A 17,075-nucleotide genomic window follows, 5' to 3' on the forward strand; every position below is an offset into this window, starting at 1 on the left:
TGCAGCCTGGACCTCCCAGGCTCAATCTCTTCTCCCACCTCAGCCTCCTGTGTAGCTGGGAATACAGGCATGTCCACCATGCCTGGCTAATTTTTGTATTTTTTGTGGAGATGGTGTTTTGCCATGTTGCCTGGACTGGTCTTCAATTCTGGACTCAGACAGTCCCCCCACCTCAACCTCCCAGAGTGCTGTGATTACAGACATGAGCCACCATGTCCGGCCTAAGGTCTTCTTTTTAAAACTTTGACTATATTATGATTTCCAAAGATTTACAAAAATGCATTAAAGATAGGGTATTTGGTAAATAGAGATAGAAATAGATTTTAATTACCCTTTGTCAGCCAAATACAGATCCCTATTCTTAAGCATATTCTTATACAATATCTCGTTATTTTAAAGGACCCTAAGTGTGACCAGACCATATTTAAAATGAGATGAAATGTATGAGAGGTACTGATGTTGTAATTTGTAAAACATCACAATATGAGCTTTTTCTTTAGTGTCATGTTTTCAAATTGGAAATCTTTTCCATTTATAAGCTAGCTAGATAAAATATGGATATGTAGTCAGCACTCTGTATCCATAGATTGTATGTCTCCAGATTCAGCCAACTGCAGGTCAAAAATATTCAAGAAAAAAATAACAATACGGTAATAAAAAAACAAAAACTGAACTATAAAATATGGCAACTATTACATAGCATTTACATTATTGTATTGGGTATTACAAATAATCTAGAGATGATTTAAAGATATGGGAAGATATGCATAGATTATATGCAAATGCTATACCTTTTTATATCAGGGACTTGAGCATCAACGGATTTAGGTATCCACAGGGGTCCTGGAAGCAATCCCCTGCAGATACTGAGGGATAACTATAATTTACTTCTTTTATTTATTGTGTTCCTTCCCTTTACAAGGAAACGCTATTATTTTTTCCAGCGCAAACTTATAATAGTAAATTTGTACCAATATTGTCTCTTTCCTTTTTATTTTTATTTTTATTTTTTGAGACAAGAGTTTTCCTCTGTTGCTCAGGCTGAAGTGCAGTGGTGCAATCTCAGCTCACTGCAACCTCCACCTCTCATGTTCAAGTGATTCTCCTGCCTCAGCCTCCCAAGTAGCTGGGATTATAGTCATGCACCACTGCACCTGGCTAATTTTTTTAATTTTTGGTAGAGATGGGGTTTCGCCATGTTGGCCAAGTTGGTCTCAAATTCCTGGCCTCAAGTGATCCTCCTGCCTCAGCCTCTCAAAGTATTGGGATGACAGGTGTGAGCCAGTGTGCCTGCCGCCACCTTTTTTTTTTCTTTTTTTAAGTATCTATAGCATATAGAGAATAGCATCTATTCACATAGAGAAATAAGAGAGACCAGTTATAACTAGATCTGGGAACTGGGCAAAGTCTAAGGCAACAAATGTTTTCTTGCTCACCTGACCTTCCAGGTGTGAGATGCAGATTAAGGGCTGCCACATCCCCAGTATCTCAAACAAAGGATCAGACATCCAACAGTCTCTCCTTCAAGTTCCCTCTGATTTGAGTCATCTGTGTTTCTAAATGGTCATTGATACTGATTTCTCTAAGCTCACCTACCCTGTGTCAGTGAAGAACCTGACATGTAATATTTGCTCAATATTTATCAAAGAATAGGATATGAAATTTTTTTGATAGAGAAAGTTGAGAGCCAGTTTATGAAAAGGCAATTTTTGTACAACTCTTTGTCAATGTTGATTCAAATGACAGAGTTGTAGCTTAAAGAAGTGTATTAGTCCTTTGGTTGTAATGCGTGCTTTCTCACTTTAGGCAACAGAAGCAGCAGTATACTAACCAGCTTGCCAAAGAAACAGATAAGTACATTAAAGAGTTTGGATCTCTGCCCACCACCCCCAGTGAACAGGTATCAAGCTTTAAGACACATTGTTGATGCATTGAATGTGAAAAAAACCAAATACGTTGTAGGATCTTTGAACTGTTAAACGCTAGAAAGGAAATTATGCTAGAAAGGAAATCAAAAATAATTCTGTTTGAGATTAGTTCACAGAACACAAAACTATATTTAATTGCTCAGGTAGTATCCTGTGGTTCAATAAAGCAAAAATTATTTCCATGCATTTGCCCTGACCCATAATTAAGTAAGTTCTCAGAAAATGCTTCCTGAGTAATTATTTCCTGGCCTTCCGGGGCTGAGTGCGTGGAACATGCAGGCTTATTCAAGATGTGAGGTGTCCTGGGGGCACATATTTATTTCCCTGCTTATTTAATGGAAGTTATTACTTAGCTAAAAGTATAAGGCTTTATTTGCCTGAAAAGGAATTACTTTAAAATAGCCTCAAAATAATGAGCTAGTTTTTAGCAGCATGAAAACTTGAGGTGAGAAATCCAGCATAATGGGTCTTTTGCCTCCAGTTAAATATGCTCGGTATTTGACATACTGTCAGAATGTTGTTGAGAGTTAATCCGTAAGGCCCTGTAATTGGGGAGCAAGTGAAAACTTCAGGATTAAATAAAGAACTAACTACTGCAAACTGTTTTACTTCACAGCTAGATTCTAGTTGGCTTTTTCTTCTCTTTCCTCTAGCGTCAAAGGAAAATACAGAAGGATCGCTTAGTGGCAGAGTTCACAGCATCACTGACAAACTTCCAGAAGGTTCAGAGGCAAGCGGCTGAGCGAGAGAAAGAGTTTGTTGCTCGAGTAAGAGCCAGTTCCAGAGTGTCTGTGAGTATTTTAAAAGACATTCTAGAAACGACCCTTACTTCCTAAGGGTCCTGTCAAAGTCTATAGTAGCATAATTTTTTAAGTCATAAAGATCTGTGAATAACTTGGAAATCAGCACTTGAATATTCATTTTTATGCTTTTCTGCTCCATTTTTGGAGAAGATGATAATTATGTATTACTGTGGGTTTTTTTGTGTGTGTCATTGTACAGAAGATTACAGACTATATAAAAATATAGAGACGTATTTTGTCAAAAAAGATGAGGGATCAAACCCTGAGTAGTAGTCTCACATCGTCTTGGTACGGAGGCTTTCTGCTTGTGGACACGCTAGTATAGAAAGCACTTTCCTCCTGGATTACACCAAGATGACGGAGATGAATGGCGCAACTATGTTGTCTGAATATTGAAAATGAACATGAGCCTGGAGAAAATAAATGAAAGGAAGCTTTACAATAGAATTTTGAATTAATTTAATTTTAAATTCCCTTACAAACTATCACAAGTTTTCTTATTCATTAACATATGGATTCCAAGACTACATTAAGCTTTAACTAAATAATACTTATTTGACCCTTGAGAATGTTTAGTGTTTGTCTACTTAGAATATAAAATTACTTATAATTATGTTATTACTTGAAGCAGTTGACCTGAAAAATTAGAACAAGAACTTCTTTCTCTCTCTCTCTACACACACCACACACACACACACACACACACACACACACACACACAGAGACATGTACATAAATCGTTTAGATTATTAGGGAAAATATGAGTGTTTATTTTTTCTCATTTTTGCTTTCTTTGCCACTTCTCATTCCATCCTGTTACTAAATCATTCAGGGCGGTTTTCCTGAGGACAGCTCAAAAGAAAGGAATCTTGTATCCTGGGAAAGGTAAGAAATACAAAACATTTTTCAGATCAAAAGGTAATTTTTCAAAGTTTATACATTAAGGCCCCTGGAACAGAATTAAAGCTTTCAATATAAGTTGTTTATATGTTGAAAACAGAGTAAATTTGAAAAAAAATTTAATTATAAAGTATTTATCATAAAATATATAAAATTTTCCAAATAAATGTTTATGGACTTAATTAATAATATAGACTTTCTCTTATATGAGGTTTAAATCAGCTAAGAAGAAATACCCAGTTGACAAATATAGCTTCCAATAATTAAGTAATAACTCTAAACTCACGTTAGATAAAATGATATAAGTGAAATGAAAAATGAATACAATTTTATTCATATATCTGTTATATTCTTAGAATTTTTTAAGTGAGTAGTTCTGTGACTTTGAGGAGTAAAACGTCCTATTTAATGAATGTATCTTAAATAGGAAATGAATCTGATTGTTTTGAATACCAATCTTTGTTTTTTTCCACATTCATTTTTTTCTGTTAGCCAAACTCAACCTCAAGTGCAGGTGCAGGATGAAGAAATTACAGAGGATGACCTCCGCCTTATTCATGAGAGAGAATCTTCTATCAGGCAACTTGAAGTAAGGCTTACATTGTAGACTTGGGCTGCTACTCTGTTCTTAGTGAGTTTGTTCTCAAAATGCTTAGGTAATGCTGGGAGAGGGTACAAGAAAGAAATTTTATTTTTTTCTTTTTGAGACAGTCTCCCTCTGTCGCCCAGGCTGGAGTGCAATGGCGTGATCTCGGCTCATTGCAATCTCCATCTCCCAGATTCAAGCGATTCTCATGCCTCAGCTTCCTGAGTAACTGGGATTACAGGCATGTGCCACCCCAACTGGCCGATTTTTTGTACTTTTAGCAGAGACAGGGTTTCACCATGTTGGCCAGGCTGGTCTCAAACTCCTGGTCTCAAGTAATCTGCCTGCCTTGACCTCCTAAAGTACTAGGATTATAGGTGTGAGCCACCATGTCTGGCCCAGAGAAAGAAAATTAATGTATCAGTTTGGTAGCATTTGTAATGTATAAATTAGAATAATTCCTTTTTTAAAAAAATAATATTGTCCTTACTGTTTGTGCTAGGATGAGGGAACATACTCCCTCCTACTGCAGCTTTTTAAAAATTATTATTATTCTATTAAGCCATCTATGGACTACCTTAGTATTGAGAAAATACCAGTATAGAGATAAATGTCTGTCCGAGAGTCTGGATGTCTTCCCAGGATACATTATACACATCATACGTGCATGAGTAAGACCTTTTATAAAGCCTTCAAAGAATTTTATTTCTCTTCACTATGTTTATGACATCAAAGAGATCTAAAAGATTTATTAAGTCATAGCTTTTATGGAACCTACTTAGTTTCTAGAAAGAAGGCTAATAATAGCTAATAATGGCTACAATTTATTGAAGACCTTCCATGTGCCAGGCGCTGTGGGATGAATTCTTTATGTTAATTATTTCATTTAATCCTTATAAAACTTTATGAAGTAGTTAATTGTGTCATTGAAGAAAAGTAAATTTATATTTTCTTTATTCACTAAATTTATAACTTTTTTATTCAGTAGTGACATTTCACTAATCTGTTGCATGTTCAGATTATTAATGGGAGACTTTAAATTTACATCTAGTGTTTTCTTATTTTAAATTGTCAAATTGATATGTAAATTTTTACTAGAAGTACGTGCCAAGAATATGTTATACTCTTGTAAGTAGATACTGCTTGTGGTAACAAAACTATCAGATTGTATAAAATGAACTGAGCAATCCATGGCTCTTCTCTATTATAGATCCTTTATTTCCATCCTGCCTCACTCACTTGGTATTTTTAATGCCACAAACTTATTTTAGAGAGCTGGTGGCTGTTGTTCAAATTATTCTTAATTATTGTCAAGTATTTTCCTGATATTTCCAAAGTTTATGTATTATATTTATGTATTATAGATGCATCCTCAACCATGTGTGAGTAGTGGTTTGGATTTTTAAAATTTTTCCTCTTTTGTGGAATGGGGACTGAATTTCTGATTCTAATAATATATGCCTTCTTCTCTTAGGCTGATATTATGGATATTAATGAAATATTTAAAGATTTGGGAATGATGATTCATGAACAAGGAGATGTAATAGGTAAGACCTGCTGACTTAGATTTTGGAGATGAGAGCAAGCTACATGCAGTTTACCTGCTGTAACTTTCTCACACAAGGGTAACCACTTTCCATCCCTTTTTTGGTTTCCCTGGAACCAAAAGCATGTCTATAAAACACAGTAAGCATCACCCTTGGCATTATCTAAAACAGATCTCATGTTTGACTCCTGCTGGTTGAAATAACCAGCTTGATTTATTTCAGAAGCCCAAATTTAATCAGGGCCTACTGCTGCCAAGACCATGGAAGGCACCATGAAACATTATTCCAGCTTATTTCCAGGGCCTCCGATTTTAGTCTTACTCCAATTTAATTGTCATTGTGCTAAGCACTTTTGGGGAAACTTGTGGTATATGTAACTGTGCATGACATCTTGTCTTTTAGGTATTAGGGAATAGGTAGCCATTTGCCTAGTCATTCATTTTAATAGCTTTTTGGTAGATGAATTTAGTAGTATTACATAGAATTTAGGAATTCTTTTTAGAAGTGATTTTTTTAAAGTTGCTAAGAATCCCTTAAATATTGAATGTAGTAGCATTTCAGTTAGGGGTTAGTTGTTAGCATTCATCAGGATCCTGACCATCTTGAAATCTGGAGCTATCTATTGGTATGTCTAAAGATGCTTTTAGTTTATTTTCTGAATTTGGTCCAACTGAAATATTTGCATCTTTACTTCAGTGTAACTGTTTTTAATCCATTCTTATCCTCCTCTGTATCCCCATTAGATCACAGGGTAAAATTTCAAAAACTAATTTATTCATCATCCAAAATACGTTGAGTGGCTACTATGTCCAGACATAAATCTAGGCATTGGGGATTCAGCTGGAATTAGATAACAGATGAAATACCCTATCTCAATTGGTCTTATAATGGGAGGAAAGATGATTTTTTAAAAAGGTGAGAAAAGCAAGTAAATAGTGATAAGTGATGGAGAAAATAAGGCCAGGGTAGAGGGATGGGACTGCTAGGGGTGGAAATTGTTGCTGCTTGACACAGGGTAGTCAGGTATGACCTTACTGATAGGTGACATTTTAGTGAAGCCTTGGTATATGTAAGGGAGTAAGAGAAAGTGTTCCAGGCAGAGAGAACAGCAAGTACAAAGGCCTTGAGGCAGAAGTGTAGCTGACATTTTTAATGAGCAAGAAGGAGATGGAGATCATGTCCAAGGGCAGGGGATGACATCGTTTAGGACCCTGAGCCGATGTAAAGACTTCAGGTTTTACAAGTAAATGAGAAGCCAAGGAGGATTTGAGCAGAGGAGTGCTATAACCCTGCTTAGGTTTCAGAAGACTCACTTGGCTGCTGGAAAAAGACCAAAAGCAAGGAGATCACCTAAAAAGCTATTGCAGTCATCCAGATGCACAATCTTGTTGGCTTGGATCAGGATGGAACTAGAGGGATGGTGAGAAATTAATGGATTTCAGATATTTTTTAAGTGGAGAGCCAAAAAGATTTACTGACTGCCTGGGTATGAGTGTGAAAGAAAGAGTTAATTTAAGGGTGATGCTAAGGTTTTAGCTTGGCCCACTATGATGGTGGAGTTACTGTTTTCTGAGATGAGGAAATCTGTAAATGGAACAGGCTTAGATGGGTATAAGTCAGTCATTTTTGAATATGTTAAGTTTGAAGTGCCCCTTTACACCCAGTGAAGGTTTTCTAGACGTTATTAAAGTGAATATGGAGTTCAGGGGAGAAGTCTGGGCAGGGAGTCTAAATTTAGGAGTGATCTGTGTACACATAGTATTTAACACCACAAGATTGGGTTAGATAATCCGGGAATTAAGTCTGGATAGAGAATAGAAGGGGTCTGAGAACTTAGCCCTGGATCCTCTAATAGAACAGTGTCTTCAAACTACGTGTATGCATTTATGTATTGTTTATGTTTGCTTTTGCACAGTGAAGGCATAGTTGAATACTTGTAACAGAGATCATACAACCCACAAAGCTTATTCATTCTCTGGCTCTTTGTAGACAAAGCTTCTTAACCTCTGATTTAGAGCCTACACAATGGAAGGAGAACGTATAAAAAAAACTAAAGAATAGCCAGTGATGTGGAGGAAATCCAAATGAATGTATCATCCTAGAAGGGAAGGGAAAAGAAGTGCTTCAAGAACAATGGCTGGTCAGCTGTTTCAAATGCTACTGTGTCAGGTCAAGTAAAATTAGGATTAAGATTTGACTACTGGATTTAACAATGTGTAGGGATAGGTGACCTCAGTAAGAGCTGCGTTGGTGAAATAGTGTAGGTGAAAGCATGATAAAAGTAGGCCCAAGAGAGAATGGGAGGAGAACAGTGGTGGATACCCAGTGTAGATGACTCTTTCGAGGAGTAAAGAGGGAAAGTGAAACAGAGAATGCAGGCATAGCTGCAAAAATGGATGTGAAATAAATGAGAGGTTTTTGGTTTGCTTGTTTGTAAGGTAGGATTGATGGAGGTGATCTACCAGGGAAGAAATATTGATGATAAGTAAGAGAGGAAGGGAGTTTGCTGGACTGAGGTTTTTGAGTTAAATGATGGGAAATGTGATAAAGTGTACAAGTGGAAAAGTTGGCTCTTGCTCGGGGTATGATATTCTTCTTGGCGACAAGAAAGTTGTCAGGGCACACAGATATTGCATGTAGATAGGGTCGTGAAAACGTGTGGAAATGTCTTCTGATGATTCCTGTTGCCTCAAAGAACTAGAAATCAAAGTCATGGGCTGAGAATGATAATGCCGGAGGAGGCTTGAGAAGCTTGAGGAGAGAAGAGAAAGTATGACATAGTCTTTCAGGAATCAGAGAAATGAAGTAGACCTGCTGGGCAGTCATGACTTTAAAGTGAAACATGGTTAATCCCTTTTACATCCATTATCAGCTGCATGGGTACTGGTTGGGGTTTTGTCATATGACTAAAGTGGAGGGGCAAGGAGCTGGGGATGAGTGTAAGCTGAGGCTAAGTGATTATCCAAGGACTGTAAGGCTAGGGTAAGGAGGGAAGTGAGGACATGCCATATGTGAGGGACAGTGAAAAAGTGGTAGGATCAATGAAAGTTGAAAATTGTTGGTGCCAGGGAATTAGAAGGAGTGAGCTCTAGAGATAGAAGGTGGTGATCAGAGAGTGAGACCCTTCAAATTGAGATTATGGAACAGCTGCAGTTATTGGAATGTCAGGGTTTGGGATGTGACCATGGAAATGGGTGGGTGAGGAAAGGTGTTCGTCTTTGGAGAAAGTATGGTCAGTGAACTGAGGCCAGGGTGTTAGAAGGGTCAGCAGTTGGATCTTGAAGTCACCAGTATGTATAAGAGAAGTATTTGAGAGAGCATCAGTGAGTCAGAGGCTAAAATATTCAAGGAATGAGAAGAAAAGGCCATGCAATTTATAGATGTCTGCAACAAGGAGGGTTGGCTGAGTTTGATAGCATGAGCTTTAAAGCTGAGAGTTGGTAGGGAGGAAGAGACGAGGGTCTCATGCTTCAAAATGACACCCATTCCACCTCCAGGCCCCTGGAGGGTGGGAAGAAAAACTGCCACCAATTGAGAAGCCTGCATGGGCCCTTGGTGAGGGCTAGATTTTAGCACAGAAGTATGTTGATGACCACAGAGTAAATGGTTTTCAGCACTCTGTATTTACCCTAAATAAATATTGTCACATGCTTGCTACTGAGTTGGCCATTATAGAACACAAACTAGGTAGAGCGTAGGTATTATGCTCCAATAACTTAAAGTACACTCCATTTACAAAGACATAGAGGGAAAAGAAATTGGGAAACATTAATGACTAACATAATGAATGAGGGATCAAGTTGTAGCATTTGGGTTTTTCTGTTTGTTTCCCTCTGAGGAGATAATATTCTTTGAAAGATCAAGGTACCAGTTTTTATCATGATGAACAAAATCTTCAGCAGTAGAAAGAAGAGAGTTGATCTCTTGTGCATTGGTCTTGACACAGAACAAGCTGTGAAGTTTGACACTGAGATATCCCTTGTGCTGACACTGATTTGATAATGTCAGGGTGACAGTACTCTTCAGGGGTTGCCAGGTAGAGCCAGAGTTGCTCTGTAATGAAGATGATCAAAGTTCTGTTCTACAAATGCTTGTGTACTGTTTGGATCACCTGAAAAATAGTTTAGGTGTATACTGTAATTTTTATAGCCATCTTAAAAAAAATTCAACTTTACGATATACTACGATTAACCTTTGAAGAATGAGCATATTTAATCTTACCTTGAATGAAATCTAGTGATTTGTTACTACAGCATCAATACATGTTTAACACATTGGTGTGTGTGTATTTTATTTTACAGATAGCATAGAAGCCAATGTGGAAAATGCAGAGGTGCACGTTCAGCAAGCAAATCAGCAGCTGTCAAGGGCAGCAGATTATCAGGTAATTTAACTGTGATCGATTTTCTTATAACTTAGCCTTTTCATGTGTGTGTATGTTTGTGTTGGGGAAGCAGGGAAAGATTAGGTTTAAAGTGGCTGAAGATGTTAAAAATTAAAATCCCATGGAAGAGAAGTCTGTTTAAATAATACCAGTCAGTTTAGAACTGGTTTTAGCCTTTGTTCTTCTCAGGGTTGAACCAGAATTGTTGGCCCACAGGGAGAGAAAGTTTAGTGTTTGGGCCGCAGAGACAATTCCAGGCTTTTCTGATGGCCGGGGATCTCTGATGTCGTTGTGACATTTCTACTCAGAAACCTCTTTGTAATAGGCCCCTCCTTCCATTTCTTGCTGCTCCCTTTTACTTTTTCTTTCTGTCAGTGACACTCTGGACTAAAGAGGTAAATTTCCTTGTCCTAGAGAGATTGCTTCAGGTCTTGTGGAAATCATATTAGCTTGGAGTGTCACTGTTCATCATATAGTCTGTCCACATGCAGCAGACCCTTCACCAGGAATGAATTTATTTCTTGAGTCAGGTTAATATGGGGAGCCCACATGCATGTGTCAAATATAAATTATGTGTCAAGTACTATACAAATATTAGAACTATCAACTATTAATACATCATACAATATGCAGACCTTTGATGTTCAGCATGGATAAGGCCAGGCTCTTTGGAAACCCCTAAATACCACGTAGCATTTGATTTCCTTTTTAAAACTCCATTCCATTGTTGCTGTCATTCATAATTATCATTTTCTTTACCTTATTAACTTTTTTTTTTTGACACAGAGTCTGGCTCTGATGCCCAGACTGGAGGGCAGTGGTGTCGTCTCGCCTCACTGCCACCGCTGCCATCTGGGCTGCAGACATCCTCCTGCCTCAGCCTCCCGAATAGCGTGTACCCCCACGCCTGGCTAATTTTTGTATTTTTTGTAGAGACAGAGTTTTGCTGTGTTGCCCAGGCTGGTCTGGAACTCCTGGGCTCAAGTGATCCACCCATCTCAGTCTCCCAAAGTGCTGACATTACAGATGGGAGCCACCATGCCCAGCCGCTGTTAACTTCTTATAAACTATCTAAGATATTGTCACCTTCTCGACATTCTTAATTGCTTTTTGCTTTTCTCACTAACCTTAGAAGTTGCCTTTCATTTCACAGTCCATCTTTTACTGGACAAATTACTGCATATTCAGTGATAAGTAAATAATAATGAAGCTGTATGGAGTTTGCTGAGTTATAACCAATGGTATTCACCGACAGTCACTCCTGTTTATTATCTTTGTGCATATCATTCGGATATGCAGCTCAGTGGAATTAATATCACTATATCACTGTGTCATGGACTTTAGGTATCCCTTATGAATAATTGAAAACACACACACACACACACACACACACACACACACAGATCTGCAAATGCCGGAAGTCTTATGGAGCTGTTAGCATATAACTGCCGAAACTTAACAGGATCCATCAGTGACTAGGTTCACGTGGTATTTTATTTTGCTTTTGGATTTGGGGGGAATGTGCATATATTGCCAAGTTTTACTCTTTCTCTTCCTTGTGGAAGGCCAAGCCTACAGGAAAAAGCGCATGTCCCAAGCTACACCCCAGGACTGGAAGCTGCCCCCAGGCTTAATTCCCCAAGCTCCCAAAGGGGGCCGAGATGGCTAAGCAGCACAAGTGCTGAGAAAAGAGGCAGCTTTCCAATAGTTCTGTTTGGAAGCCTTGATACAAAGGTGATACATTCACTTATCCCCACATTGCCCCAGAGTCTCATTACCCCACACTAGGGAAGAACCCCAGGCATCAAATACACCATTGTGGGATACTCGTGATGACTCACAGGTACATTACACGTGTGTTTGTGGTAACCAAGTGGAGTCTGGGAAAAATATTTATACATGATATTGAAATTTTAGAGAAATTGTGTTTGATACATGAGGAGTATTCACTGGAAAAATAGATGAATATGTGGAATATTCAAACTATGGTGTTCAGGGTAATTTCAGACTCAGAAATGTATCTTTTTATAAATATTTTGGTACTTCTACTTGACACAAAGTAAATATACAAATTTTTCTACTTCGTAAGAAAAAGGATTCCTGCATGTTGATGTGAGACACAAACGCCATTAAAGAAATACAGAAATCTACAACTGGACCAGGAATGAAGAATGAAACAAAATTCTTAACCATTCGGTTTTCAGTGACAGCATTATGATTTTATTTGCTCTGTGGTTTTTACTTGTTTGTTGAGATTTTGAATTTAGTTTCCCATTAGTATTAAAGAATGAGAATGATTTTGGAAATTCATTCCAAAATCATTGTATTTTGGAAACAAGAAATGTGTGTGAGGGGCCGGGCACGGTGTCTCAGGCTTGTAATCCCAGCACTGTGGGAGGCTGAGGTGGGTGGATCACGAGATCAGGAGATGGAGACCATCCTGGCCAACATGGTGAAACTCCGTCTCTACTAAAAATAAAAAAAAAAAATTGTCTGGGTGGCAGGTGCCTGTAATCCCAGCTACTCAGGAGGCTGAGGCAGGATAATCAATTGAACCTGGGAGGTGGAGATTCCAGTGAGCCGAGATTGTGCCACTGCACTCCAGCCTAGGCGACAGAGTAAGACTCCGTCTCAAAAAAAAAGAAAAAGAAAGAAAGAAATACACGTGAAGAAAAATTGCCAATTTATACTTACTGATATCTCCCGAGAACTCATTTTCAAGAAAAACTGTAATAAAAGGTAAAGAATGTTGAAGCTCTTAAGCTGTTCTGTTTTCATACATAGGTAACCTCAGTCTCTTGTTTAAGTCAGTAACTTATTTCGTGGTGTCTTCTTTCTTAAGCTCAGCCACACCCTTAGAAAAATTACCAATGAAAGTTGAAAAATTGCTCCCTTAATTGTAGCATTAGTTCAGTCATTTTTTTTGAAAGAATATTGCCATATATATTAAAGAGATTTTTGAGAAACAAAAAACACAGTCAAAAATTTGAGGGCAATATACTACTACTGATTTTACTCTAGAAATGAACCAAATTATTTTTAGTTGCTATGGAGATACTCCACTAAATCTGTAAACATGTTTTTTTGTTTTTGTGTCTGCAGCGCAAATCCAGAAAAACCCTGTGCATCATCATTCTTATCCTTGTCATTGGAGCTGTGATCATTGGTCTCATCATATGGGGACTGAACCGCTGAAGTTATGAAGGAGCACACTGTTGCACTACATTGTCTAAATTATGTAGGAAGGTTCCTGTAATCATGTTTTTTTAAATTATTATTTTAAAGCTATTCTATAAAGGATGGTTCCCATACTTTGTTATTTTTATTGGGGGGTTGGGGTGGTTCCTTTGGATTAAATCTGATATTTTCTAATACTGAAAGATTTTCTAAATATCACTGCTGACATAACTTCCATGGTCTTCAATTTAATAGTTGTTAAGTTTTTGCCCACATTGCGTATGCCTTTCATTTGTAATTTATTTACCCTGCTTGACTTAGTTTTGGGAATTCGTAAATTTAAAGGTGTGTGTATTCTGTCTGCATCTCCCTGTCACTGTGACACACCTAGATTTGTGTTACTTCAATTAAAATTCTCAAATTTAATTTTGATTTGCTTCAGCAGGGAAAATATTCTCAATAATGTAAAATAATTAAGGTCTATTCATGGGGTGTATTTTTCTGGTTCACAACAGCACAAAGTGTCTTTCATTTTTCTGTTGGTTTTCTTTTAAGATCCTTTTTACTCTGAAGTCGGTGAATACTTTTCTAGTTTATTTGATACTCCTTCTGTGTATATATTAAGCTTTTGCTGTAGATTGCCTAGTAAAATTACTAAGGACGGGTTGTTTTTACATATGGCCTATTTAAGTCTGATGTTTACTGGGGAAAGTGTAGTTACTATAAATGTTTAACATCGTTTGGAAGAAGAGTATGAAAAACCAATACCAATTCCTATCGTGTTTGGATTCTAAAGATCCCAGCTTGTTATTCCACTAACCTAGTTATCTTAACCGTATCATTTGGTTTTGTGGGCCATTATTTACCTTCCCTTATGTCTTATAGAATAATGGCTACTATTTTTAGGTCAAAGTTACTTTTGGAAAGTAACTTTCCCACAATTAACGGTTTTTGCGCGCCCGACACTTAAAATTTAGTGTTTACCTTTTGTGCCATCCTTCATTAGAAAAGCAATTGGATGTTTGCCAGTTATCTCACTTCCCTTTTGAAATCAATGTTGTTTTAATGCACTAATCTGAATTCTGTAAAGAGGATTATCTTAGTTTATACTTTGTATTTTATAATGTTCTTGTATAGCAGTTCAGTACTTGAAGGCAATGCTTAACTTAGCAAGCTCTGAGACTTCAAATGGGAACAAATAGTAAGTAGCTAAGTAAACCATATCTTTGCAACCAAAATAAAGATGAGTTAAAAGGTATCTGGTTAGGCCTATTTCATGAGAAGTATGCTCTGGTGGGACCACAGGTCACCTGATACTTAGTGCTGCGCTGCCTGAAACCTCAGCATGGAGACGTCACCACATGCACTGTGGCCATTCAGCATCTTTCTGGAGCACCAGTTCACTCCAGGTTTTTATTTTAGGGTGTCACCGATTTTACCTACTTTGTCAGACTGATAGAAGTTTCTTTGCATGTCAGAAAACTCCATTTTTTTCCACAAAAGGGATTACAGAAAACTCTTTTGTGAGTAAGTGATTGGAACTCAGAGACTCCTGTTGCCAGAATCAGACCGCCCTAGAACAGAATGGACAATGCAGGGAGAGAATTCACACAAACAGCACCTGTTCTGAGGCCCGGCCAGCCCACCAGGCCTGCTCGAATGTGGTCTTCAAGTGCACAGAGGCACATGAGGTTTCTGGTGATAAACCAGCATCTTACTGCTGTTTTAAAGTCCCGGCCCCATGGCTTTTACCATCAGTTCAGTTTTTTCGCTGTACTTGATAAAATGTTTATTTTCATACAGGTCAAGTACATTTACTTCTGTACATTTACTTCTATTCATTTCACAGTGAGTACCCAGTAACAACAAAAGCACTTAAAATTGGGGGGCATGATTTTAGTACCTTTATTTGAAGTGTAATCATTTTAAATTATTATTATTTTAACTGGGGCAGTGATCAGTGGTTTAAACAGGAACTTTAATGGTTTCAATTCTTTTAAGAAACATTAATTTTGAGGGAAAAACTTCCCACAAAATACTGGGAACGTAAGAGTAGTATTGATTAGAAAAAAATTAAATAAGAAACATAGTATGGTAGCCAAATTTTAAAAAATTTTTGAATTTTTCTGTAGGTCAGTTTTAGAATTGCTGTGAAATGTGAAGGTTGCCCTGTGGAGAATAAAATTAGAGTTGTTTTCATAACTGACGGCATGGTGAGTCCATTTGAGTCAAACTGAAGAATTTCCTTATCAAGTGACTATACATTTGTTTTTGTGTGCTCAAAAGAAATTCTCAAACACAGATTGATATTAACCAGCCAGGTAAATTGAATGACAATGTGGCATTAAGTATTTGGCTGTTGTATTTGTCATTAAATACTATGGTCTTGCAATATGATTGATGGTAAAAGAGTGATGTCATATTGATATAGAGTAGCTTGTTTTTTTAGTAGACGTGGGACCATCTCTTTTAGAAGTACAGCTCAGTCCAGGACAGCCATGGATGCAGTGTCTGGAGTTGGACCCTCTGAGTACGCTGGCTGCCACAGTAGCATCTGCATCGGTGACCAAGGACACTGCACTTTGAAGAGGTCGCCACAGGGTCGTTTAGTGTCTTCACTGCTTTTGTTAAAAATTGTAAAATTTTGTAAACAAAAAAGTTGTGTTTTTGAATATCAATTTTTTAGACACACCTACAATGATAAATAAGTGCCTTTAAAGGCCCCTCTTTCCTTGAAATACATCTGTGGTTTAGCAAGGAAAGTACAAAACAGTTTATGTAGTTGGTATAATTTTTGTGTCTTCATGTAGAAAAATGAATGTCATAATAAAATATAAAACTTATGTAAAGAAAATAAAGTCATTGTCCACCTTAATAGCTAAGGTTCACAAGGTAACTTATTCAGCATTTATTTTTTTTGAAAGTCAAAATTGAATTTATTTCTTTCACGTGGCTGGTTTGCTGCAATATAAAGTTTCAGAATGGGCTGAAGTAAATTGATTGAGGGATTTGAGTTGAATGACATTTTCAAGTTCATTTAAATATGATAAAAATTCGTTGGTGGTAAATAACATCTGTCTTTCCTGGAAAAAAAAAATTGTGTATTTTCATGATTCAGTTAAAACAAAAAATAAACCTGTGAATCCCAGGCCTTTTTAGTCCTCCATAACATTTGAACAGTTTGACTCATCAGCAAAGAAATCAAATTTTAAGCCAATGGGAGCCTGAAAGTGTTACAATATACTGCTTCTTTGACAAAAGAATCTATTTAACAGCTACCCTAACATAATTTATAAATCAATTAAGATAAAAACCATTTTTTCTGAGTATTTAGGAATTTGTGTCATCAAAATACTGTGACATGAGAGATAGGACAAGAAATTACTTAGTTGCCAGATATGCACTATTATCTTTCCTCATTTCAGCTGGATTTTCCAAAGTCAGTAGATTGGATGAAGCAGCATCTCATTCACTGAGATCACAAGATAGGTAGGAAACCTTTTTCTTTAATGTGAATTTTGCGTATTTTAACAATTCAGTTAGAAAAAAGGAAACCACTTGATGGATTATAAGTACAAAGTGTTTTAACATAGGGAACTAGACATCAAAATGGTGGGTGAGGGAGGTGTCTGCAGCTGCAAAGTGGGTGGATCTCAGGAGCTGGCCCAGGCACTGCTGTGACTCTTGAGAACATCCAGAAGGCTGTGCTGTCTTGGCATGCAGCACTGCCAGTGTGTCTCAGGGAGCTGT

At 37.4% G+C, this 17,075-nt stretch overlaps 1 protein-coding gene across 1 annotated transcript in view; it reads left to right on the forward strand.

Moving 5' to 3' along the window:
- The window catches only part of STX7 (syntaxin 7), a 56,033-nt gene extending 39,560 nt beyond the window's left edge, over window positions 1-16,473 (forward strand). The window contains exons 4-10 of the mRNA XM_003898179.4: window positions 1,807-1,900; window positions 2,582-2,719; window positions 3,564-3,616; window positions 4,124-4,220; window positions 5,692-5,764; window positions 10,066-10,148; window positions 13,251-16,473. Coding sequence (XP_003898228.1) covers window positions 1,807-1,900; window positions 2,582-2,719; window positions 3,564-3,616; window positions 4,124-4,220; window positions 5,692-5,764; window positions 10,066-10,148; window positions 13,251-13,343 — 631 coding nt within the window. The 3' untranslated portion in view covers window positions 13,344-16,473. The remainder of the gene's footprint in view (window positions 1-1,806; window positions 1,901-2,581; window positions 2,720-3,563; window positions 3,617-4,123; window positions 4,221-5,691; window positions 5,765-10,065; window positions 10,149-13,250) is intronic.
- The last annotated feature ends 602 nt before the right edge of the window (window positions 16,474-17,075 follow it).

The sequence above is a fragment of the Papio anubis genome, chromosome 6, assembly GCF_008728515.1.
Source record: "Papio anubis isolate 15944 chromosome 6, Panubis1.0, whole genome shotgun sequence".
Lineage (NCBI taxonomy): Eukaryota > Metazoa > Chordata > Mammalia > Primates > Cercopithecidae > Papio > Papio anubis.